Source organism: Polypterus senegalus, chromosome 16, assembly GCF_016835505.1.
Source record: "Polypterus senegalus isolate Bchr_013 chromosome 16, ASM1683550v1, whole genome shotgun sequence".
NCBI lineage: Eukaryota > Metazoa > Chordata > Cladistia > Polypteriformes > Polypteridae > Polypterus > Polypterus senegalus.
The window spans coordinates 97,393,903-97,420,530 of NC_053169.1; the positions used below are offsets into that span (position 1 = coordinate 97,393,903).

At 43.3% G+C, this 26,628-nt stretch overlaps 1 protein-coding gene across 1 annotated transcript in view; it reads left to right on the forward strand.

Annotated features, from left to right (window-relative positions):
- LOC120516418 (rho GTPase-activating protein 20-like) overlaps positions 1–26,628 on the forward strand; it is a 56,369-nt gene that overhangs the window by 26,322 nt on the left and 3,419 nt on the right. The window contains exons 3-4 of the mRNA XM_039738065.1: positions 7,883–8,053; positions 25,134–25,283. Of these exons, the coding sequence (XP_039593999.1) occupies positions 7,883–8,053; positions 25,134–25,283 (321 nt within the window). The remainder of the gene's footprint in view (positions 1–7,882; positions 8,054–25,133; positions 25,284–26,628) is intronic.

The window sequence follows — 26,628 nt, forward strand, 5'->3', positions numbered from 1 at the left end:
TCTTGGTGCCACAGTACGTAAGTACAGGGGGAGTCAAAATTCTGCCAACACTAATGGATTGTTGTTATCTCAACCACACCTTTCCAGGTCATGGTGGACCATTGCCATGGCCTCCACACTCTTGTGATTTCTGGTTATGGGGTAGGGTGAAGAAGCACGTGTGTATAGAAGGAAAGTTTGTGATATCAGTGACCTGAAGGACAGAATACGGACTGTGGTGTCATCTATTCCCCTTCGAAATGTGTGTCCGGCCTTTAAACGGTACTGCTGCTCGTTGGGTCTTTGTGTGTTGAACGTGGTGGTGATCAGGTTGAGACATTCCTGTAAATCATCTTGCACATACAAAGTTTATTTTGTGAATAACTTGTGACGTGCTGACCAATGGAGTTCTGCTATTCTGCCATTTCAAACAGGACGTGGAGCCTCAATAAGCTAAACATTAAACGTTAGATACATTCAGTCAGTCAGTCATTATCCAACCCACTATATCCTAACACAGGGTCAAGGGGGTCTGATGGTGCCAATCCCAGCCAACACAGGGCGCAAGGCAGGAAGAAACCCCGGGCAGGGCGCCAGCCCACCGCAGAACATTAGATACAATTATTTCATAATTTCGGGAAATCAAGATATTTTGTTTTATCGAGATCTCGATAAAATTGTCTCAAGAAAACAAACTTTGTTTTGGAATGGCAGAAGAGCAGAACTGTATTGATCAGCGCGTCACATGTTTCTTCAATCAAGGGCTGGTGCAGGCTGAAATGTGTTTATGCCTTAGTTCAGAAAATAATAACGTTAGTGTCCGTCATTTAAGAAGAAAGACGGTTAGCAAGGATTCAGCTGTATAGGCATTGCAAACTAAGCGAGCCTGATGCCAGGAGCAAATTTCGTTTTCTTAAGATCGCGATACAATTATTTCTGTTACCTCAAGAAAACACATTTTTGTTTTCTCGAGATCTCGATAAAATTAGTCCGTTATCTTGAGGAGACAATTTAAAAAAAATAACGATATTGCACGTGCTCTCTTGGCTTCAGTAGTTTATGCCTTAGTTTAGAAAATAACGATAGTGGCCGTCATTTAAGAAGACGGTTAGCAAGGCTTCAGCTGTATAGGCGTCGCAATCTAAGCGAGCCTGATGCCAGGAGCAAAGTACGGAAGCCGAGAGAGGACGTGCAATAACTTTATTTATTTATTTTTTAATTGTCTCCTCGAGATAACAAACTAATTTTATTGCGATCTCAAGAAAACGAAACTTAACCTTTGCTCCTGGCATCAGGATCGCTTAGATTGCGACGCCTATACAGCTGAAGCTTTGCTAAGCGTCTTCGTAAATTACGGAAGCCGAGAAATGACGTGCAATATCGTTATATTTTTTTGTTTCCTTGAGATAACGGACTAATTTTATCGAGAACTCAACAAAACAAAAGACCTTGTTTTCTGGAAATTATGAAATAATTGTATCTAACGTTCAGTTTTGAGCTTATTGAAGCCACTTCCTGTTTGAAATGGCAGAAGAGCAGAACTGTATTGATCAGCGCGTCACATTTTTGTTCAATAAAGGACTGACGTGGCTGAAATATGTTTATGCCTTAGTTTAGAAAATGATAGCGTTAGTGTCCGTCATTTAAGAAGAAAGTAGGTTAGCAAGGCTTCTGCTGTATCGGCGTCACAATCTAAGCGAGCCTGATGCCAGGAGCAAAGCTTAAGTTTCGTTTTCTTGAGATCACGATAAAATTAGTCCGTTATCTTGAGGAGACAATTAAAAAAAAACAACGATATTTCACTATCCTCTCCTGGCTTCAGTAGTTCATGCCTTAGTTTAGAAAATAACGTTAGTGGCCGTCATTTAAGAAGACACTTAGCAAGGCTTTAGCTGTATAGGCGTTGCAAACTAAGCGAGCCTGATGCCAGGAGTAAAGGTTAAGTTTTGTTTTCTCGAGATCGCGATACAATTAGTCCGTTATCTCAATAAAACAAATTCTCGTTTTCTCGACATGTCGATAAAATGAGTCTGTTATCTCGAAGAAACAATTTTAATAAAAATAACGATATTGCATGTCCTCTTTCGGCTTCCGTACGTAGGTCTGCGTGTTTTGAAATAAATCTGACCCGACTACGGGTTTAGGGGTTTGCTCAATTAGCTCCCCTTTTTTGGCCACATTATTTTTTTTTTACAATACTTATTAACTTCAGCTTTCTTTTAATAAATATTGATATTTTTTTTGCTTCCATAAACACTTGAGCCTCCTTGTCAAATTTGCATGTGATCGCTTTAGTCAGAAAGGTCAATAGTTCTGAGAGTGGGAGTATCACTGAGGTGTGGGGAAAAACCGATGGGCTCGGGCATCAGCAGGCATGATTTTATTTTCTTCTAAATGCAACTCTGAATGCATTTGTGGTCAAGATGTGCCAGATGTCTTTTGGAACGAGGACATTTTTTTTTTTATCTGTTTTGATTTAGACTGTGTGGTAATGGTCATGTTTCTCAGTAGGTATCTGTCATATCTTTCAAAGGTCTACTTCACTAGACCTTCTCGAAATAAAATTTACCCTTTTTATATATAACTGGGTGGGCTGGCGCCTTCGACACCTCGACCTTCAACAACAACAACAACAACATTTATTTCTATAGCACATTTTCATACAAACAGTAGCTCAAAGTGCTTTACATATTAAAGAATAGAAAAATGAAAGACATAATTATAAAAAATAAATCAACATTAACATCGAATAAGAGTAAGGTTCAATGGCCAGGGGGGACAGAAAAAACAAAAAAACTCAAGCTAACTAAATCACCTAAATACAAACATTGGTGTTATGAATAGATATACAGTATATATATATTTTTTTTTTTTAAATAGTTTGTTCCTGTGAAAGAAAGTTAACTCGATCGAAAATAAAAACTAAAACTTTCTTGATGTTAAAAACCACGACTTTCTTGATCTTTCAGTTTATAATTTAAAAATGGGATAAGAATTTGAAAATCTAACAACATCACATTAAAGTTTGATAAATAATAAAAAGAGTGATACCAAACACTGCGGTGGGCTTGTGACCTGCCCAGGGTTTGTTTCCTGTCTTGTGCCCTGTGTTGGCTGGGATTGGCTCCAGCAGACCCCTGTGACCCTGTAGTTAGGATATAGTGGGATGGATAATGGATGGATGGAATTTAAACAATTATTCTGTTACAGGGCAGCATGGTGGTGCAGTGGGTAGTGCTGCTGCCTCACAGTTAGGAGACCCAGGTTCGCTTCCCAGGTTCTCCCTGCGTGGAGTTCTCCCCGTGTCTGCATGGGTTTCCTCCTCCCAGTCCAAAGACATGCAGGTTGGGTGCATTGGTGGTCCTAAATTGTCCCTTGTGTGTGTGCGTACCCAGCGGTGGGATGGCACCCTGCCCGGGGTTTGTTCCTGCCTTGCACTCTGGGATTGGCTCCGGCAGATCCCTGTGACCCTGTAGTTAGGATATAGCAGGTTGGATAATGGATGGATGGATGATATCAAACATGTATATGTTGGTTTTAAGATACAGTAAGTCTGATTTAAAGCGTGACAGAAAACGTCACATAAAATCGTTCCACTTTTAGGCTCAGGATCTATACTAATAAAAGGCAAAGCCCTCACTGACTGACTCACTCACTCATCACTAATTCTCCAACTTCCCATGTAGGCAGAAGGCTGTAATTTGGCAGGCTTATTCCTTACAGCTTACTTACAAAAGTTAAGCAGGTTTCATTTCGAAATTCTATGCGTAATGGTCATAACGATCGATAAAGTCCGCCATGTTAAACTTTATTTATGGCCCCATCTTCACGAAATTCGGTAGGTGGCTTCCCTGCAGTAACCGAAACCAATGTACGTACTTATTTCGGTGGTATGATGCCACTGTCGACCGCCATATTGAACTTTTCAACAGTCTTTGTTACTTATGGGCCCATCTTCAAGAAATTTGATACGCGGGTTCCCAACGCTAACTGAATCCTACTTACGTACATATATACGTCCATAGCCTGCAGCTCGGTCACCGTGTGAGGTGGTGTTGGGTCCCACATCCCAACACCTCCCACGTTGTTGGCTGTCTGCCTATATAACGCCGTCCGTCGCTCCAGTCTCTTCATTCCCTTTCTTGCTTCACCACGGGATTCAAGTCTCCGTGCTGATAACTACAGCCTTTTTATTTAATCCACTGCTTCTCCGTTGTTTTATTGTTCATTTATTACGATTATAGTTATTGTGTAGGTATTTTAGACTTACTTTACATTGTTCAGGTACCCATTTCCTTTATCGTTCCAACCGTACCGCCATTAACATGTCTATCGAGGTGATCACCATCGATCAAAGAACTGTCACTTACCGAGTGGCACCTGCCTTTTCTATTCTCTTTTCCATTCTCTGTGTTACATATTGCACGGCCATATCAGGCTCACTCTTGATATCCATTGTGTCTTATGTATTGAATGACTGGCACAGGTTCAAGGTGTGGACTGATGACGGTACAGGAGATAATTAGACTACACAGGAGCACTAGAAGAGTGAAATGCTTAAGCCCTTCACCTGTGGATCTGCATGTGAGTTGATGGCTGACGGTGAATTGTTCGGTTGTCGCTTTCAAGTGTACTGAAATGGCCAAATATTTTACACCTTTAGACAACCGCCAATGCCTCTTAAACATCTTAGACTGACAGGTGACAATTTCAGTAGTGGACACTTTGATGTTTATGAATGTTTCAACTCTCAAAAGCTGGATGTGAAGTTATCAATGAAACTGGTTGTGTGCTTACAACGCTTGACAGATGCCGAATGTCACTTCAACAAAAGTACTACAAATACTGTCGTCATTGAAACAAACCATGAAACTCAAACCGATTATGACAGCAGTAATCCAAGCTGTGAGATTTGAGACAAGATTACTGTTCACATGGCCGACTGTACGTTACATGCTCAAGAGTAAGCTCAGTGCACAGCTTGGTCATATTACAACCGGAGGGCCGAACAGACAACGTGGCATACAAGGAGATCCTTAACAAATAATTATTGGTATATTTTCCCTCAGTTTTAAAAGGTTTACTTTTCTTCTTAATAAAAATTTTAAGGCAGTACTTCGCCGCTGTGAAGCGTGGGTATTTTTCTAGTTTTATATATAGAGAGTAGATTTAAATTTATTCATTTGGCTGAAAATGTTTTTTCCAAATTGACTTACAACACTTGGTTACATTATTTTTTTTCATTTTCCAGTTGGAGCAGATGCAGGTTGAAGTGTCCTGCTTAGAGTCCCACAGTGTCAGTGGTGGGGATTTGAACTCACAACCTCAGGGTGTGATGTCCTGAGCCACACTGCCTTTCTATATACCTGTATATACATCTATCTTGTGATGTGTGGGTCACCGACTTGCACATGAGAGAATAAGGTGAGCCCAGGTTTCCGAGAAAATCGGTTTGATCGTCATGCAAGTGAAACGGTCTCAGCGTGTATTCAAACGGGACCTGCCGCTTCAATACACACGGCAATACACGGCAAACGAGCAGTGACGTTGTCGGTCGTCCAGCATTAGCTCCCCTCTTTAGTTAAAGGACAGACAGCCTCCTTTGAGAAGACAAAAGAAAGAACGCAAGGCCAGGTCACCGGCCGCTTTGAAATGTTCCACGCATCAGACGACAGACGCGTCACGCGGTGAGGCTGTGAACTTGAAGTTGCGCTGGCAGCGGCCAATCAATCAGTTTCTGCGCGCCTGCGCAAAGCGCAGCTGCTTTAAAATGACTCTTCTATTCTAGATTTTTCTTATATTATTCTGGGTATCTTCGATTTGTTTTCTTGGCAAAGATCCCAAATTATTTCCAAACCGTTAATTTAATTTATAACCGAGCTGATTCTTTCTTTGTTCCTTCATTAATGGTCCAAGACCTCCCACAACCGAAAGTGTAATTAAATCAGTGTCGTTTCTCTGAAGGGAAGTACATTTTGATCCTGTGTGATAAAAGAGGCGAGCAGGTTCAAGAGACGGAAGTGATTTGTATTTTTCAGATCAAAAGCAGGAGATCAGCACAGTGCTGTACAAATGCCTGTGGGTTTGGTATCATGTCACATAATACGCAGATGGGTGGGCTCTTTTTGCAGTCGGATCTTCTTTTGCTGCTCGTTTCTTTTAAATGATTGCTAACATGTTCTGTGGTCAATATCTCAAAATGCAACCCCATCTGCATAATAATCCCGAACTGGATGATTTCCTGTCATTCTCCATTGAACTAATTCTGGGACTGTGTGACTTATTAAAGGGGGTGAACAATTAATGCAGTCAATTGTTATTTGTTGTACATTTCTAAAAAATTTAGACCACTTTGCAGAGGTCCACTTTTACTTAGACATTGAAGGGAATGTGTACAATGTTAGAAGAAGAACTGATGTGAAGCAATCAGTCTTAACTTTGGCAATTTCTGTAATTAATAAAAATAATAATAATAATTCTGTGATAGTTCATACCTTAGATGAGCCCAGAGAGTGATTCACTGATGAGCATGCATGACATACTGCTTTTACAAACCCCAAATCAAATGGCATATAACTGAAGCATATGAATTGCATTTGTCATTTCAACAGATGGCGCATCACAAACATTAACATTGCTTTTTTGAATACCACACCAAATGGCATAAAACAGATACATATACATTACATTAGTCATTCCAACGCATGGCACATCACAAACATTAACACTGCTTTTACGAATCTCACACCAAATGACATATAACTGAAGCATATACATTGCATTTGTCATTTCAACAGATGACGCATCACAAACATTAACACTGCTTTTACAAATCACACTCCAAATGGCATATAACTGAAGCATATGAATTAGATTTGTCATTCCAACAGATGGCGCATCAGAAACATTAACACTGCTTTTTTGAATACCACACCAAATGGCATAAAACAGATACATATACATTGCATTTGTCATTCCAACAGATGGCGCATCACAAACATTAATACTGCTTTTTTGAATCCCATACCAAATGGCATATAACAGACACATATGCATTGCATTTGTCATGCCAACAGATGGGACATCACAAACATTTACAATAAAACACATGGCATTTATCATTCTAACAGATGGTGTGTCACTAACATTGAAATTGCTTTTACAAATGTCATACCAAATGACATTTGACAGAGATATCTACATTGCATTTGTCATTCCAACAGATGGTGCATCACAACTGTTTTAAGTAATGCATTTTATTACCACAAATTTTTGTGATGCACCATCTGCCATAATGATGAATGCAATGCCTTTTATTACTATATTTACTACAAAATACATTCCAATGGGTGGTTCACTGCATTCATGATTATTTAGATTTCAACATGTCTTTGACAGGTAGCACAGCTTCATATTTAGTTCTTTGAGGGTTGCAATCAGGTGGGGTCCAAGGTGTGTTCATGTGCATACATTTACAAGATGATTGTGATTTATGACAGTAAACTCTGTACAAATGTGGAAATTTCAGTTTTTTGGTTAACACATTTTTCTTCATTTTTTACTGTACATGTTTCACGCTCAAATCCATTCAGAGTTTTATAAATGAGACCCCATGTCCTGATTGAGTACTTCTTCATATTATATTTCCTGAAACGAAAGCTCTTCCAATATAATTATTTTGCTTAATTTTAAGCAAACACTACATGATAAATGTTGCAGAATTAAAGACAGTTGTGAAGCCTCTGGGCTAAGAAATGAAAAAAAGAAGTGCTCTGTTCATAGAAGGGATATCATCCGAGCCTGGAGACTCCTCATTCTGTATTCAGAGTATTTGAATCTCATATTAAATGGAATGACCTTCCTAATTTGTAAACTGCATTTCCTCTGTCTGTTTTACTTGCAGAGAGAGCCCGCCGTGCCCCGTTTCTGCTGACCAGAGTCCTTTCGTTTTGGGCCTGACAAACGAGGATGCTGAACTGATTGCCGATGCTTGTGTGCAGCTCACCGAGGGCTTAAAAACGAAAGAGAAGCACTTGTTCCTGTTCAGCGATGTACTTGTTATCGCCAAGCTGAAGTAAGTAAATACATCTAGAGAAGTTGAGGCTAACAGTGCTTGAGCCTTAGGGCAGCTGCTTCACAGTTTGTGACCACAACTGAAGATGGGGAGGTAGATTGACCAGTAAATCGAAAGTTTTGCTACCTCTTCGACACCACAGTCTTGTTCAGCACACGCAATGCTGCTACCACTGAATCGATCCACTGGTTAGTCTCTTGAGGTGGCCTTATCCCTCATTTAGGAACAGAACCTTAAGGTAATGAGGAGCACATGGTCACCTGCGGCGAGTCCCGGGGGAGTTCCCCCTTGAAGTTTACCACAACTCGCTTCATTGACAACACTTCTAAGGTCAATTTATTCACAATTGATGTCAGGTTAGGGTTGAAGTTAGCAATCTCGATTAATATAGAGCTAACAAAGGTGTATGTGGGAGGCCTGGTTTCTGAATGGGGGGCACAGCTCCATAGTATCACAGCCATACTCAATCACATCAGACAGAGTCAGAGTCAACATTTATCTTGACTTGCACATTTTTGAGATGTGGAACAACATGCGACTACCAGTTTTCAAAGCCAAGACAGACAAGGAAAGAACTTACAAACTCCACACACACATTAACTGAGTTGGTCATTGAATTCAGGTCTCAGGAGCTGTGGGGCCTGCACAATGACCACTGTGCCACCGCAAAATGACTTGTTGTCCTGCGGAAATGACTGAGGTGGAATAAACTGGCAATAAATGACAATAGAGAGAACTTTACTTACCTAAAGGTGGAAATTTGGCTGTTTACAGAAACTTGTTAAAATAAAAGATAGATAGTGTGATAGATATGAAAGGCACTATATAATAAAGAGATAGATAGATATGAAAGGTACTATATAATAGATAGATAGATAGATAGATAGATAGATAGATAGATAGATAGATAGATAGATAGATAGATAGATAGATAGATAGATAGATATGGAAGGCACTATATAATAAACAGATAGATATGAAAGGCACTATATAATAGATAGATAGATAGATAGATAGATAGATAAATAGATAGATATGAAAGGCACTATATAATAGATAGATAGATAGATAGATAGATAGATAGATAGATAGATAGATAGATAGATAGATAGATAGATATGGAAGGCACTATATAAGAGAATAGATAGATAGATAGATAGATAGATAGATAGATAGATAGATAGATAGATAGATAGATAGATAGATAGATAGATAGATAGATAGATAGATAGATAGCTTAGTTGGCAGGATTATATCGTAATTTTTAAAGAAGCTTATTAAATTAACAGACAGATAGACTTCTGATTTTACATTACCAGTAAGTGGCTGTACAGGCCTACTGCTGTTGGTATAAAGGACCACAGGTTGCACTTCTAGACTCACTTCTGCTGAATAATTCCCTGGTGGAAAGTCCTCAGTGTTGTTGTGTCAGAGAGAGGATGCACAGCATTGTTTGTAATGGTACTTAGTTTTGTTCAGTGGGCCTCTCTTGAAATGATGTCACCAGCCCAGCCCACCACACTGGCTATCACAGAGTTGCTGAAGATGTGAAGGATGTCACTTACATATTAAAGGAATGCAATCTCCTAATATAAAAATGAGTCTACTCGGCCCTTTCTTCTGTTCTTCCTCAGTGCTATGAGGCCAGTACAGCTGGTCACTAATGTGGACCCCCAAGTACCTGTAGGAGTGCACCAACTATACATTCACTCTTTGAACAGTGACTGCGTGTAGAGACTCTTTGGTGCGTGGAAAGTCAATAAGCAGTTCCAAGGTTTTGCAGAACATTATCAGAGTTCTCCCCTGACTGCTCTCCTCTGTCTCACCCCCCTTATCAATACACTCTCATAAGTGCAGAATCATCTGAGAGTTTCTGCCAGTGACCTGACCTGCTGTTGTATTTCTAGTCTGAGGTATACAGATTGAAGTGATAAGCTGTCAGGCCTGTTCCTTCTGGTGCTCCAGTGTTGTTCACTCTGTCCTTGAGTCTCACAAATTGCAGTCCATCACCCAGGACACCACAGGCTCATCCGCCTGCATATCTCTGAGTTGGCCCCTTAACAGGAATGACTGGATGGTTTTGAAGGCACTGGAGACATCAAAAAGCATCATCCTCACAGTGCTGTCCAGGTGAAGCACTTGTGGAGCAGGGGTATAATGTCACATGAAGGGGGTAATGCTGCTGTCAACCCTGGGCAATGGCAGAAGCCATATTGTAGATGGGGTTTTGACAAGAATTCTTTAATGATGGACTTTTAGTAAGATCAGGTGGGAAGTGCTCTGTTGATGTCCTAAACTTCAGAGATCACCTGAAGTAAATGAGAATTTCAAGATTAACTAAAAGTAGTTTGTTTGATTCTATCTTTACTTTTTCTTCCCGGCTATGAGTCAAATGCTTCTGCCAAGCCTTTTCAGTTAAAGTGTGTAGTCGTCCAGTGGTCTGTGACTTACTCTAATGGTGGGCAGGAAGAATAGTGTGTGTGTGTTGGAGGAGCACAGAATGACAAAATATGTTACTTTTAAAAAAGTCCCTACAGACCAAAGCTCAAGAGAAGTGAAAACACCCACCTCTATCTGTGGTCCACTGGCCAAGTCTCGAGTTGAAATGGTCTCTAAAAAGGAAAGTCAGCCGCGGTATGAATTCTAAATTCAAACAGATACTCAAATGCAGAGATATGGGGAGAAGAATTCATGCCAGCAGAAAAAAAAATGGCATCCATGACAGGACAGGCCCGAATTCAGTCTGATCTGAGCTCTTCATGAGGGCTGATTGACGAAATTCACCAAGGTTCTCCTTATTTGGCAAATCTTGCCCTGAAAATTTACTGTGTCACCAAGTTTTTTTTTTTATTTCTCAGTGCTTCATGAAGCTTTGAAAGGCCAGCTTGACATCACAGAGCTGTAGCAGCCATATTAAATGGGGATGTCACTACCCCATCTGTGCTAGCCGGGTCGGATTACTCAGAAAAATGCAAGTCTGCTGTTGATTTGTTATTTAGTCTTCAAAACAAATTTCAATTAAAAATCAGTTGCATTTGTTGGTGGAAAGAAAGAGCAACACGAGCGTACTGAATATGTATAATTTTGCTCCAAATGAATTGAGATCACAAAATGGCATTTTGGGTCGACCAGATTATATGTTTCATTTTAAATGTTCTGACTAAGGTGAGAGGTCAGCATTACATCACAACTCAGACAATTCACGTAGGTTTTGGCCAAATTGTCCGGATCTGTCGAGCGTTCACATGGTATTTTCGACTCAACATCTCGGATTTTCCATCTGTCCCAGAGCACATATTTGCACCTATTTGTCCCAAATGAGAAATTTTGCACCAAGGTGCAGCTAATTTTTTCAGAGCCAGGTATTCAGAGACTGGCCATGGTTAAAGGAAAGCTGATGAATCCAAGACTGATGCCATGTCTCGAGGAAACCTGGGTCCACCATTCCAACGGTGAAGCATGGTACAGTAATGGCAGCATCATGCCAAGATCGAGGAAGAGCTAAATGGAGCAAAGGACAGAGGTATCTTTAACGAAAACCTGCTCTGGAGCACTTGGGACCACAGATGGGGCGGCAGGGTCCCTTTCTAACAGGACAACTCGGTGAATCCAACTGTGAAACCTGAAATTACCCATCCAACCTGACAGAGCTGGAGAGGATATGGAGAGAAGAATGGCAGAAAATTGTCAAATCCAGGTGTGGGAACGCTTGTCACACCAGAGCCAAGAAGACCCCAGGTTGGAACTGCTGCCAAAGGGGCTTCAGCTAAGGACTAAGTAAAGGGTCTGATGGGAAATTTCAGATTTGTTTATTTAATGACCTCTTGGGCACGGCCATCAGCAATGTGTCTGTCTGCGGAGAGAATGTCAACCTCGTCGTTGAGAGGTTTACTTACTTTACATGACTCTGGTGACTCTTCTTATGAAGTCATTAGGCAGATTGGGAGAACATGGAGGGTCATGAAGTCGCTGGAAAGGGGTGTGTGGTGCTCCTGATGTCTCCGCAAAAGAACGAAGGTCCAACTCTTTAGAGTTCTGGTACTTTCTGTTTGGGAGACATGGACGCTATCCAGTGACCTGAGATGAACACTGGACCCCTTCAATGCTCTGTCTCTCCAGAGAGCCCTTGGGTCCTGCTGGTTTGACTTTGTGTTGCTCACGGAGTCCCAAATGAGGCACATGACCTGCATTGTGATGGAGCATCAGTTACGGCAGTACAGCCATGTGGCGTGTTTACCCGAGGGTGATCCTCATTGTTGAGGACTCTCATTGTTGAGGACCAAGCCAAGGGGATGCCCACGTAACACCTGGCTGTGGTAGATAGAGGGTCATTTCTGAATGGTGGGTCTAGACCACGTATCTGCCCTGGGAGGGTCACCAACCAGGATCGAGCTGGTTCGCCATGTGGAGGGTGTGGTGTGACAATACACTGTACCAGTGCATGCTCCCCAACCTGAGCTGAGCTGACTTAAAATTCTGTTTTTGCTTTGTCATTGTGGCATATTGAACGTTGCTTGATGAAGCAAAAAAATGAATTGAAACAATTTTAGCCTAAGGCAGCGACACAGCAAGAATGTCTACAAAGTGAAGGGGTCTCACTTCTTACTGCAGGCCCTGTTAACAGTACGTCAAATGACACGTCTCATGGCTGCCGTCCGTATACCACAGATGCAGAAAGCTGTCCATTTGCAGCTTCATGGCACATTACATTACACAGTCTGCAGAGCATCGAGTGGGCAAACAGTGCAGCGGGAGAGAAGCATCTTGCCAAATCACAACTCTACTGAGAAGTGCAAACAAAACATAACACGACACGCTGAACCCCTCTTCATTAATGTCAATCCCTTAGCCCATGTTGGTGCTTTGCAGGAATCGATCCTGCACGGGGTGCCAGACCATCGCATGGCACACCGACTCTTAAGCTGTTCCATTTTGATTCACCAATTAAAATAACACACATAGGACGCCAGAGGAAAAGCCGGTGGTCCACACACATTAAGGGAGAACATGAAAACTACACACTAACTTTAGCCAGGCCAGGACGGTGAATTCATGAGGATGACCACTGTGTTGTCCCAATGAGAAGTCACTGGATGGAATAAAGTTGAGATTAGAAATGACTTAAATCTTAATACAAGCTTATCCTTGAAGATGACAGGGTAATAAAGATAGTGCAGCTAGTAATGGAGACAGGCTGTAAAAATGATGGCTTTTGTGGCATGAACTGTAGGTGTGGATAGGATGAGAGGAAGGGAGTGCTGCTGTCATTCACAGCTTCTTTATTTTATTAATGTTCAGGCTGTTTGTACCACAGTGCAGAAAGCCAAACGTAAAGCTCCCCGAATTGGACCTTGCTGCTGGTGTTAAGAGGAACATGTATGAAAACATGAGGGGAAGTCCTACAGCTGTAGTCCAGGAGCCCAAACAGCAGCTGACTCAAAGTGATGTTTCATGTTTGGCAGCACTGGGGATTTCTAGGGTCACGTGTGGCACTCAAAACAACAGTTAGGGTGGAATACGGATCACTACTGTTTTAACTCAGGTCAGCGCAAAAGCAGTTAAGAAGTAAACTGTGGTATCTGATGGATTTGTGCAACAACAGGAAGCAGAAAAAAAAAATAAAATTAAAAAACAACACCAAAGATTTTGTAATGGATTGTGGTGCAAAACAAAGGGGTGTGCCTCCCATCTTCATGCCTCTTCTGCTCAACCTGAGCTGCCTGCCACCGTGCTGTGCTGACTTGGACTTGCGTTCTGGAAATTATTAGAGTCGTATGTTGGTACTGCTGTTAGCTCCTTGTGAAGACGGCCTTGATGGATCTATGAAATAGATAGACTTTAAGCAGATAGATATGAAAGGCACTATATACAGTAAATGAGAGCTATATAAGGAAGTAAAAATGTTAGATAGATAGATAGATAGATAGATAGATAGATAGATAGATAGATAGATAGATAGATAGATAGATAGATAGATAGATAGATAGAAATTCAGCAGCAGCATACTGATAAAGAACAATATTAAATTAAAGAGTAATAACAATGAAGGTATAACAGACAGACAATAACTTTGAATAATGTTAACCCCCCGGGTGGAATTGAAGAGTCGCATAGTGTGGGGTCTCCTCAGTCTGTCAGTGGAGCAGGACGGTGACAGCAGTCTGTCGCTGAAGCTGCTCCTCTGTCTGGAGATGATCCTGTTCAGTGGATGCAGTGGATTCTCCATGATTGACAGGAGTCTGCTCAGCGCCCGTCACTCTGCCACGGATGTCAAACTGTCCAGCTCCGTGCCTACAATAGAGCCTGCCTTCCTCACCAGTTTGTCCAGACGTGAGACGTCCTTCTTCTTTATGCTGCCTCCCCAGCACACCACCACATAAAAGAGGGCGCTTGCCACAACCATCTGATAGAACATCTGCAGCATCTTATTGCAGATGTTGAAGGACGCCAGCCCTCTAATGAAGTATAGTCGGCTCTGTCCTCTCTTGCACAGAGCATCAGTATTGGCAGTCCAGTCCAATTTATCATCCATCTGCATTCCCAGGTATTTATAGGTCTGCATAGGTAGATATGCATAGACAGCATAGTAGACAGGATTAGACAGATAGATAGATAGATAGATAGATAGATAGATAGATAGATAGATAGATAGATAGATAGATAGATAGATAGATAGATAGATAGATAGATAGATAGATAGATAGATAGATAGATAGATAGATAGATAGATAGATAGATAGATTTTTTTTCTTAAAAGAATCATGAAATGGGTAGTGAGACATACATGAATGGCACTTGTGATGGATGGCATGGTGGGTTGATATCCAAGGGCAGATCCATCAATAGATACTAAAGGCACTACAGTAACACAGATAAGCCCTTCTTTTTTTTCAGACATGAACCAGTGGAACTTTGCTGTGCAGACCACCGGTTCTTTTTTGTGCGCCAGGCACTCTGATTTCCTGCTTGTCAGTTTCATTGGCGTCTCTGGCTTCGCCCCAGTTAGTGCATGTGGGTGTGCTGGTGAATGTGATGCACTGGTGTACAAGGAGGTCAGGCTTTGTACCTGTGGCTGCAATGTAAGTTCCGGCTCCACCGTCACTATACCAGAGAATGTTTAATGTATCAAGGAACGGTCCATCTACCAGGCTGCCACTGCCATCTTTACTTTAGTGGTCTCCTTTCCCCCTGCTGTCAGATCACATTCTAAAAATTTGAGTAATCATGTTATTAATGTACCACATTTGTCAATCATGTAGCCTGTTTGTTTTTGGTGCTTTCGTCAGAGGTGACCTACTACAGTCGGACCCCCACACATGCCGCGTCTAGTGGAATTTCCTCTCTCCACAGGCCACTGTACCATCACGCTTTGTGCAGAAGACATCAAAGAGCGGCAGTCTCAATACAAGTGCGACTTCCTTTCCACTTGGCCTCCTGTCACAGCTCTGTAGGCTGCCTGGGGTGGGCGGGTTTGACTGAAAGCTGCCTCCAGGCCAACCGGAAGAGCGAAATGCTGTAGGAAGATGCGTGGAAAGATGGTTTGAGTTTTTTATAGGACACACACAAGAGCACACTGTCGCCTCTTTCATTTCCCCCGCTGTGTCTGCTAAAGGCTCCATATTTAATATCCGTTCAGCAAATCTCACTCTGACACTATTTCACTTTAATTGGAATTCTGGTGGACTTTCATGGCTTTCTGATAAGACACAGTCAGCACAATCATTTGAGATCTTTCCTCACAGCTGTGAAGACCTGGGTTCAATTCCAAAGTATAGTTTTCCAATTCTTCCTCTGCATTAGCATAGATTTTCTCCTGACATATTTCAAAGACATGCCAGTCAGGTTAACTGGTGACTTTAGAATGACCTGCTGTGAGCTGCATACAGTGAACTGGTGACACAGTGGCAGCAGATCATGCAGGTCAGCCCAGACTTCTCTGTCCCAAGCTGATGACTCCAGATCTTCAGTAGTGAATTTCCAGGCATTCCTAAACCAGCAGAGAAAAATAACACATCCAGGTTTTATCCTGAATTTGCTCACAGGATCCTCATTGTTGAGGGTTAGGGTCAGGGTTAGGGTTAGTTAGAGTGACTGAACCAGACCAAGGGGATGCCCACGTAACACCTGGCTGTGTCAGATAGATGGTCATTTCCAGAAAGTGGGACTGAAACTTGTGTCTCGCTGGGGGGTTGCCAACCAGGATCCTGAGCTGTACTGTCATGTGGTGGGTGCGGCAACATGCTGTACCAGTGCCTGCTCCCCAACCTGTCCTGACCTGACCTGACCTATCACATTAATACAAGCATTCAGACCTTTTACTTACTACTTATAACCAGAATTTTTCTTGTGTTTGACGCAACAAGCTTCATACACCAGGATTTTGGTATTTTCTGCCACTCATCTCTGCAAATGCTCTCAAGTTCTGTCAAATCTAATGGAGTCCATCAGTAGACATCTGCTTCCAGGTTTTTCCTGATATCGTTGATTCAGTTTAAGTCTGAGCCGCTCGAAAACATTCCCAGAGTTGCCCCTAAGCTGCCCCTGTGATGTCTTTGCTTTGTCCTTAGGACCATTACCCTGTTGAGGTCCAGTTTGAGGTCCAGAGTGCTCTGGAGAAGGTTTTCATTAAGGATATCTCCATATTTTTCTCTGTTCACCTTATCCTTGACCTAGGCTAAAAAAAAAAAAAACAACCCCACAGCCTGATGCTGCCATCACCTTGCTCCACCACTGGAATGGTATTGCACAGATAACGAGTGACACCTGGTTTCCTCCAGATATGACATTCATTTTGGATTCATCAGACCAAAAAAATGTTATATCTCGCACTCTGAGTCCTTTAAGTGCCCTGTTGCAGGACTTCCATGTGACTTCTGCTGAGAACTCTGTCATGAAGACCACATCAGTGGAGTGTTGCAGTTAACAGTTGTTCTTCTGGAAGCTTCTTTCATGTCCACATAGGTTCTGTGAACCTCAGCCAGGTGAAAAACAACCCCACAGAATGATGCCACCACAACTGTGCTTCTAAACTGGCGAGAGGTGCTTGGCTTCCTTCAGATGTGATGATTAGAACTGAGGTCAAACAGTTCCACCTTGGTTTCTTCAGACAAGATCATCTCATTTCTCATAGTCTCAGGGTCCTTAAGGTGCCTTTTTGCAAACTTCAAGCAGGCTTTCATGTGTCATCTAGACACTCTGCCATAAAGCCCATATAAGTGGAGTGTTGTAGTGGTGGTTGTTCTTATGAAAGTTTCTCCCATCTCCACAAAGTTTCTTTGGACCTCAACCAGAGTGACAATCGAGTTCTTGGTAACTAAGGCATTTTTCAGTTTGGGAGAGACAGCAGATCTAAGAATTATGGAGATCACTGCGCTCTTGGGAACCTTCAGTACTGTAGACAAGTTTTTGTAGTCTTCCTTGATCTGCTATCACCATGTTTCACTGTAGGGCTGGTATTAAGAATGTTGATGAGTAGACATCGTGCTTGGAGATCTGCCCATAGAGCTCAGCATTTGCCTAATTGGACCAGAGAATCTGTTTTCCTCATGCTCCCAGAGACCAAGTTGGATGTCATGTGCCTTTTACTTCCATCTAGCCACTCTACCATGAAACACCTGATGGATGGAATGCTGTTGAGATGGCCATATTCTGTCAGGTTCTCCTACCTCAGCAGAGGAATCTGAAGCTCTGTTAGTGTGACTCTTGAGGTTCCCGTTTATCTGTCTGACCCTTCTTGACCAGTTACTTGGTTTTCCTGGACAGCCATCTCTAGGAAGAGTTCTGGTGGTTCCAGACTTCTTCCATTTTTACAATTATTGAGGCCAGTGTGCTTCTGGGGACTCTCAAAACATTACAGATGGTTTGATCCTCTTGCCCTAATCGATGCCTTACCATATTTTGATCAAGAAGGTCTACACAGCGCTCCTTGGACTTTGTGACATGCAGTGTGAATTGTGGGACCTTCTATACACAGGTACACATGATGTCTAATCATTTCATGTTGGTGGACCCTAATCAAGTTCTAGAAACATCTCACAGATAAGTAAAGCAAACAGGAGGCACCAGAGCAGAATATGGTGTGCTAGAGCAAAGGGTCTGAACAATGGACATTTATGAGAGATGTCAGTTTTTGATTTTGAATACATTTGCACACCTTTCTAAAAAAACATGTTCAATTCATCATTTTGGACTATTGAGTGTGGAGAGATTGACCGGTAAAGTAATTGATTTTTAAATGTGTAGAAAGTGACAGAGGCCCAAATACTTTCTGAATTCACCGTTTTCCAGTTTCCTCCAACATCCTAATCCTGGCTTAATCGATCAAAGTGTGAGTGAGGAGGTTTGGGAACACTCTGCCGCACCCCACCACATGGCAAACCACCCAGATTGGGGTCCGAGTTCAGCCTCATCACCACACTAAACAGTGGGATGGTTTGTTTTTTTTACAGTGGCTGGAGTGCCACAAGTTTTCCCTGTAACTTGGACGACCTCCTTGCAGGGTTGGTTGCAGATTAATGTCGTAGCAAGGATTGAGCAATTGCAGGTCGAGGGTCTTGCTCAGAGGCCTAACAGAGTAGAATCACTTCTGGTGTTTATGGGATTTGAACCAGAAGTGGAGATCCTAAGCCTCGGATCCACCACTCCACCCAAAGTGGGAGTGAATGCGGAGGATTTTCCATGTCATCCCGTCCAGAGTTTGTTCCTGGCTTACAATCAATGGTCAATGGAGAACCTGTTATGCAATCAAAAAACACCAGGTAGATAAAATGAACAGATGTGTGGACGAATATAACTTCTTCCCACAATGAAGTCTAACGTCGCGTTGAGCTGCAGCCTTGACATTTTACATTCCTCCTACATGCACATGTGTGGGCCATCCAACAACAACACGGCATTAGTCATGTGAGGCCACCATGAAGCGCTGGTGTGAAAGTCATTCTGTAGAGGAAAGTACAAATCCTACACCTTATTTTTATTATTATTATGTTTGGTTTGTTAACGGCCATTACAAGTGAACAATAGAAAAAACCCCCAGGCGACACAAAACACTATGAAAACATTGAGCATAACTTGTACTACCGTTGCTTTGCCGGATCTCATCATTGAGACAATCACAGTTCCCAGAAATTCAAGGGAAAAGCCCCATTGTCATTTAGCTCTTGGGTCAACTGAAAGCAGCTCTATTTATATCAGTAAAAGTGATTTTTCAGGAAATCGGGGTGAAAAGCTGCACTGCATGTTTTAAAAATACGTAGACATGATCTAAATTTAGCTCCGAAAATTACCCGAGGATTTGTCTTAGTCATAAATTCAAATAGGGGCTCAACGGACAGTCATAACTCGATCGATGGATCGGACCAACTTATCTACCATTCCTGTCATTGTACTTAAGTTTTTGTTTCTTAGAACGTATTGTCGAAAGATCACAATTACACACACAGATAAAGGATTGGAGTCCTGGGGAAAACCCCGTTCAGTGTCTAAGATTAATTGAGAAGAAAAATAAAGAGAAATTGGAGAAAGGTATCAGGAGTGATATGTGTTACCGAGGCATCAGTGCGAGAGTGAAGGGTAAAACGTGTAACACAGTGAGCGGTCAGCCCTGCGTCGTTGTGTCGATCAGAAATCCTGCAGAGTTAAAAAGCTGCGTAAAAGGAAACTGGAGGATGTGGAGATGGACATGTGGAGTAACAAAAGCTTGGCAAGATCAGGAAGGAGAGAAATAGGGGGTACGGTTAAAGTTGAGGAGCTCTCAAAGAAAATATAGCAAAGTTAAAGTAGCAAGGGCAAGCACTCTCCTATGGTGATGTGAATGATTGGCGTAAAAAGAATTGACTTTACGGGTGTGGTGTGGATTATATACTGCTCAAAAAAATGAAAGGAACCCTTTGTTATCTGAGTATAGCATCAAGTCAATGACACTTCTGGGTTATTGATCTGCTCAGTTAAGTAGGGACTTGCTCATCAGTTTTAGCTGTTTTGGTGCACTGGGGGGGGGACACTGAAATGACCCCCAAAACAGAAATGAATGGTTTAACAGGTGGAGGCCACTGACATTTTTCCCTCCTCATCTGTTTTGTCACTCGTTTTGCATTTGGCTATGGTCAGCGTCACTACTGGTAGCATGAGGCCATACCCAGACCCTACAGAGGTGGCACAGGTAGTCGAGCTTCTCCAGAATGGCACATCAATGCCACATGCCATTGCCAGAAGGTTTGCTGTGTCTCCCAGCACAGTCTCAAGGGCATGGAGGAGATTCCAGGAGACAGACAGGCAGTTACACTAGGAGAGCTGGTCCAGCTCCAGGGCTCCTCGTAGAAGGTCCTAAACCCATAAGTAGGACCCACCGGTATCTGCTCCTTTGGGCAAAGAGGAATAGGATGAGCACTGCCTGAGCCTACAAAATGACCTCCAGCAAGCTGGCCACTGGTGTGAATGTCTCTGACCAAACAATCAAAAACTGACTTCATGAGGGTGGTCTGAGGGCCCGACGTCCTCTAGTGGGTACCGTGGAGCTCGATCGGCATTTGCCATAGAACACCAGAATTGGCAGGTCCACCACTGGCAGGCACCCTGTGCTTTTCACAGATGAGACAGGTTCACTCTGAGCCCATGTGACAGATGTGAAAGGGTCTGGAGAAGCCGTGGAGAACGTTATGCCACCTGTAACATTGTTCAGCATGACCGGTTTGGTGGTGGGTCAGTGATGGTCTGGGGAGGCATATCCATGGAGAGACTCACAGACCTCTACAGGTTAGACAATGGCACCTTGACTGCCATTAGATATCGGGATGAAATCGTTGGAGCCAATATCAGACCCTATGCTGGTGCAGTGGCTCCTGGGTTCCTCCTTGTGCACGACAATGGCCGGTCTTATGTTGCGAGAAGATGAAGGAATTGATACCATTTACTGGCCCCCACGCTCACTCGCCTGACCTCAGTCCAATAGAACACCTCTGGGTGGGACATGATGTTTCAGTCCATCTGACGCCACCAGGTTGCACCTCAGACTGTCCAGGAGCTCAGTGATGCTCTGGTCCAGATAAGTTAGGAGACACAACTGCAGGAAAGAACACAGGTAAACATGGAAGTGTGAAGGAGGCTTTAGGGACCAGTGAACCTTGTTGTTCATGCTATTTGTACATACAGGCGCGGGCAAGAGTAGGAAAAAGACACACAGGTTATGATAACACACTTTAATAATAATAATAATAATAAGAAGAAGAAGAAGAAGAAGAAGAAGAAGAAGAAGAAGAAGATAAATAATACAAGTAGATAATATAGTATGTGAATTTCCCCTTGGGGATTAATAAAGTATCTATCTATCTATCTATCTATCTATCTATCTATCTATCTATCTATCTATCTATCTATCTATCTATCTATCTATCTATCTATCTAATCCTGCCAGCTACAATATCTATCTATCTATCTATCTATCTATCTATCTATCTATCTATCTATCTATCTATCTATCTATCTATCTATCTATCTATCTATCTATCTATCTATCTAAGTTTGCTGCTTCAGTGTTTCTAGATCTTTCTGTCAGATGTTTCTCTGGTAGACTGAAGTAGAATCACAAGCAGTTCAGAAGTTTCAAAGACTTTTATAGACAAAGACATGAAGTTCATGCAAAGAGTCCAGATTTGCAGTGTTGGCCCTTCCTTCTTTTTCAAGACCTCTGCAATTCGCCCTGGCAGGCTGTCTGTCCATCAACTTCTGGGCCCAATCCTGACTGATGCCCACCTGCCTCCTGAGGATTGACCACAAGTTCTCAATGGGATTAAGGTCTGGGGAATTTCCTGATAGTGGACCCAAAATTTAGATGTTTTGTTCCCCGAGCCACTTTTGTCTTATGGCCCGGTGCTCCATCGTGCTGGAAAAGGCATCGTTGGCTCTCCTCACTCACACGCCATCCTCCGTTCGAATTACTGTACCTCTGCATTTTGGACTGTACCTTGCATCCACTTAGCTAGCGATACCTGTTTTGTTTATTGATTTTTAAAGTTTGTCCTGTTTTACTACTATGCTGGCGGAGCCGCGGGAGACAGGTAGTTAGTAATATATTGAACAATTATTATAAAAGTAAACTTGAATAAATCGAACTCTGCAGCTGCGTGAATAAAATAAGAATCAAGCATGTGTTCCGGTAAAGTACATCTCCCGTTGGATGAATTTGGCCCAAAAGTTAATACAGATCTACAATTATTTTGGTATAACAACCACAAGCCAAATTTCTTCCATCTGTCTCATTGCGTTTCAGTGTTGTCGTGTTTACAGATTCAGACACACAGAGACATCGTTTTAAAACAATGTCATTTTTTGACTCAGGGATGTCTAAAGCGTCAAGATTCGTCAGAACCTCAAAGTCAAATTTTTTTCATGATCACTATACTCTCTCTAAACTTGATATACGAGAAAGTAAAAAAGAGACTTTGCTGAACCTTTTTTTGTATGCAGGTGGTCTTGGCTGACCACAAAAGGCAGTCGAGGACCTGGACACCCAGGAACCTGAAGGTGCTAACTGTCTGGTACAGGGGAGCTGACGATGTTGAGTAGAGAGTGACTGCATTTGGTTCCTCTGAAGTCAGCAATGTCCTCCTATGTTCTGTTGACATTCAGGGAGAGGTTGTTGTCATGGCACCATATAGTCAGAGCTTTTTATCCTTCCTCCTGTAGGCAGCCTTACCATTGTCACTGATGAGCTCAGTCACAGAGGTGTCGTCAATGAACTTGTTGATGCCGTTTCCCTCAAGCTTTGCTACACAGTCATAGGTGAATGGATTGTAGTGTATAGCCGTGGGATGAAGCAGCAGCCTTGCAGAACGCCAATGTTGGTGAACAACATGGTGGAGTGTGAGAAGAATAAAGCTTCCACAAAAAAAGAAAAAGGTTTGGGGATTGTCCCCATATATTGTCTCCCAGACAATTGCAAAATAAAGCGATTCAAAATGACTTTACAGTACAGAATGAATGAATCAATGGTAACAAAACGGCGTTTATATAGCAGAAGGTATCATGGGAAAGGAAATGGTTGGCAGGAAGTGATGATTGGAGGCAGGAACATGGAAGCATCGTCATCAGGAGCAGACCAAAGCAATGGATCGTGGAACCGGAAGTGACGTCATCGGAGTGTAAGCGGACGTGACGTCATTGCGGCCATTTTGAAGCCGGAAATGAATATGTTTATCTTTCTTCCAGTTTTCTGTGGGTAAGAAGAGATTTAGGTAAGCACCACGTGACAGTCCCTTGTCTCGCGAGATTTCATTCACCTTTAGGCTCTTTGACTACCTCCAACTCGCACGTGTGTGACATGGAGATATTTCAGAAAGTCAAACACCCAGCTGCCGATGGAGATACTCAGACTAAGGTCTCTGAACTTGAGCACCAGGCAGGAGGCCCCAATGGTGTTGAAGGCAAAGCAATAGTTCAGGACCAGCATCCTGACATACTGCAGGTGTTCCTCCTTTCCTAAGATCCCAGAGTAGTGTGCAGGGAGAGGGAGATGTCATCATCCACAGGTCTACTATGCTGGCATGCAAACTGTAACTGAAACTGCAGCAGATCCAGGGTAGCAAGAATGTTATGGTTAACGTGGATCATGAGCAGTTCCTCCAGATGCTTCATCACCACAAAGGTTGACTCTGTAGGCTGATAGTCATTCAGGCAGGCAACTGCAGATGTTTTTTTTCAATCATCAGATTGTAGCGGACTAAAACTCCCAGGTAAGATTCAGTCGGGGATTTATTTATATTTTTGGTGGGGACCCCAGGAATGCACCCAGCCTTGGCCCGACTCACACACACTCCCTCACAGAGACAAAAAGCAAGCGGTAATAAAACAGAAAGAAAAGAATGTCAATCCATCCATTAATTATCTAACCCACTATATCCTAACTACAGGGTCAGGTGGGTCTGCTGGAGCCAATCCCAGCCAACACAGGGCGCAAGGCAGGAAACAAACCCTGGGCAGGGCGCCAGCCCACTGCAGGGCACACACACACACACCAAGCACACACACGGGACAATTTAGGATCACCAATGCACCTAACCTGCATGTCTTTGGACTGTGGGAGGAAACGGGAATCCTCGGAGGAAGACATGGGAAGAACATGCAAACTCTACACAGGGAGGACCCGGGAAGCAAACCCAGGCCTCCTTACTGCGAGGCAGCAGCAATACCACTGTGCCACCTTGAATAAAACATATAATTATTAATTGGTTTGAGATTAATTAAATTTACTCTTTCTAGCAACCAACTGCCCGTCTCTAAGGCTGTCATGGGATTTTGCCAGTTTAAGAGTAGGCCGGGGAGGACATCAATTATGAAGGGTTTAAAGTAGGGAGCTGGGTGGTCTTGTGGCCTTGGAACCCCTGCAGATTTTGTTTTTGTTTTGTGTTTTGTTTTCTGCCATCCTTACTTTATTTTTAAATTTTAATTTTTTATAAACTTTTCTTTCTTCATCTTGTAAAGCACTTTGACCTACGTCATTTGCAAGAAAATGTGCTATAGGAATAAATGTTGCTGTTGTTGTAGTAGTAAAGTGCCACTTTGGTTCCAACACTCACAAATTCACGATTTGCCCTAAGATGGAGATGAGAATATTCTTAATACTGTGATGCTTTTGGGGAACTCCCCCCTCACAGCTCAATTCAGTTAGAAACCATACACTATCACTAAAGCATGCTAGTTAACAGAAGTAACAAACCATAATACAACACAAATTACATTTCATCAAATATATTAACAATGAATTGGTTAACTCGTGGCGTTACGCTGCTGCCTCGCAGTTAGGAGACCTGGGTTCACTTCCCGGGTCCTCCCTGTGTGGAGTTTGCATGTTCTCCCCGTGTCTGCGTGGGTTTCCTCCTACAGTCTAAAGACATGCAGGTTTGGTGCACTGGCAATTCAAAATTGTCCCGTGTGTGTGTGTGCACGTGCCCTGTGGTGGGCTGGCGCCCTGCCTGGGGTTTGTTTCTTGCCTTGTTGGTTGGGATTGGCTCCAGCAGACCACTGCAATTAGGTTGGATGATGGATGGATGGTTAACTCGTCTCCATGTCTTGTTCTTCTTCCCAGATCCAACATGAGTTTCAGACTGAAGCACAAAATAAATCTGTGTGACTTGTGGATCGATTCGTGTGACGACGAGATCTGTGGCATCTTCATCGACCCGAGGACTTCATTGGTCATTGCCTGGCCAATCACTGTCTGCATTGTTTCTTTCAGGTATGTTGCATAATTCCTATAAAATGATATTTTTCACAGGAAACCCTGAAAACTTTTATGTCCTCCTTTTACTTTTCATTTGATATACTATATTAACCCCCGAGGGGAAATTGTCTCCTCCTTGAACCGTCACCTTATCGTGGTGGAGGGGTTTGCGTGTCCCAATGATCCTAGGAGCTATGTTGTCCGGGGCTTTATGCCCCTGGTAGGGCCACCCAAGGCAAACTGGTCCTGGGTGAGGGATGAGACAAAGAGCGGTTCAATAAACCTCCAATGAAAAATAAAAACTGGACAACGTTTTCCCTTGCCCGACGCTGGTCACGGGCCCCTCTGGAGCCAGGCCTGGAGGTGGGGCTCGATGGCGAGCGCCTGGTGGCCGGGCCTGCACCCATGGGGCTCGGCCGGGCACAGCCCGAAGAGGTAACGTGGGTCCTCCTCCCCATGGGCTCACCACCTATGGGAGGGGCCAAGGAGGTTGGGTGCAGTGTGAGTTGGGTGGTGGCGGCGGGACCTTGGCGGTCTGATCCTCGGCTACAGAAACTGGCTCTTGGGACGTGGAATGTCACCTCTCTGAAGGGAAGGAGCCTGAGCTAGTGCGCGAGGTCGAGAGGTTCCGGCTAGATATAGTCGGACTCACCTCGACGCACAGCTTGGACTCTGGAACCAATCTCCTTGAGAGGGGCTGGACTCTCTACCACTCTGGAGTTGCCCCCGGTGAGAGGCGCCGAGCAGGTGTGGGCATACTTATTGCCCCCCACTCGGAGCCTGTGCATTGGGGTTTACCCCGGTGGACGAGAGGGTGGCCTCCCTCCGCCGGGTGGGGGGGAAGGGTCCTGACTGTTGTTTGTGCGTATGCCCAACAGCAGTTTGGAGTATCCACCCTTTTGGAGTCTCTGGAGGGGTTGCTAGAGGGCATACCTTCTGGAGATTCCCTCGTTTTGCTGGGAGACTTCAATGCTCACGTGGGCAATGACAGTGAGACCTGGAAGGGCGTGATTGGGAGGAATGGCCCCCCCGATCTGAACCCGAGCGGTGTTTTGTTATTGGACTTCTGTGCTCATCATGGATTGTCCATAACGAACACCATGTTCAAGCATAAGGGTGTTCATATGTGCACTTGGCACCAGGACACCCTAGGCCTCAGGTCGATGATCGACTTTGTGGTCGTGTCGTCGGACTTGCGCCATATGTCTTGGACACTCGGGTGAAGAGAGGGGCGGAGCTGTCAACTGATCACCACCTGGTGGTGAGTTGGCTTCGATGGTGGGGGAAGATGCCGGTCAGACCTGGTAGGCCCAAACGTGTTGTGAGGGTCTGCTGGGAACGGCTGGCAGAGTCCCCTGTC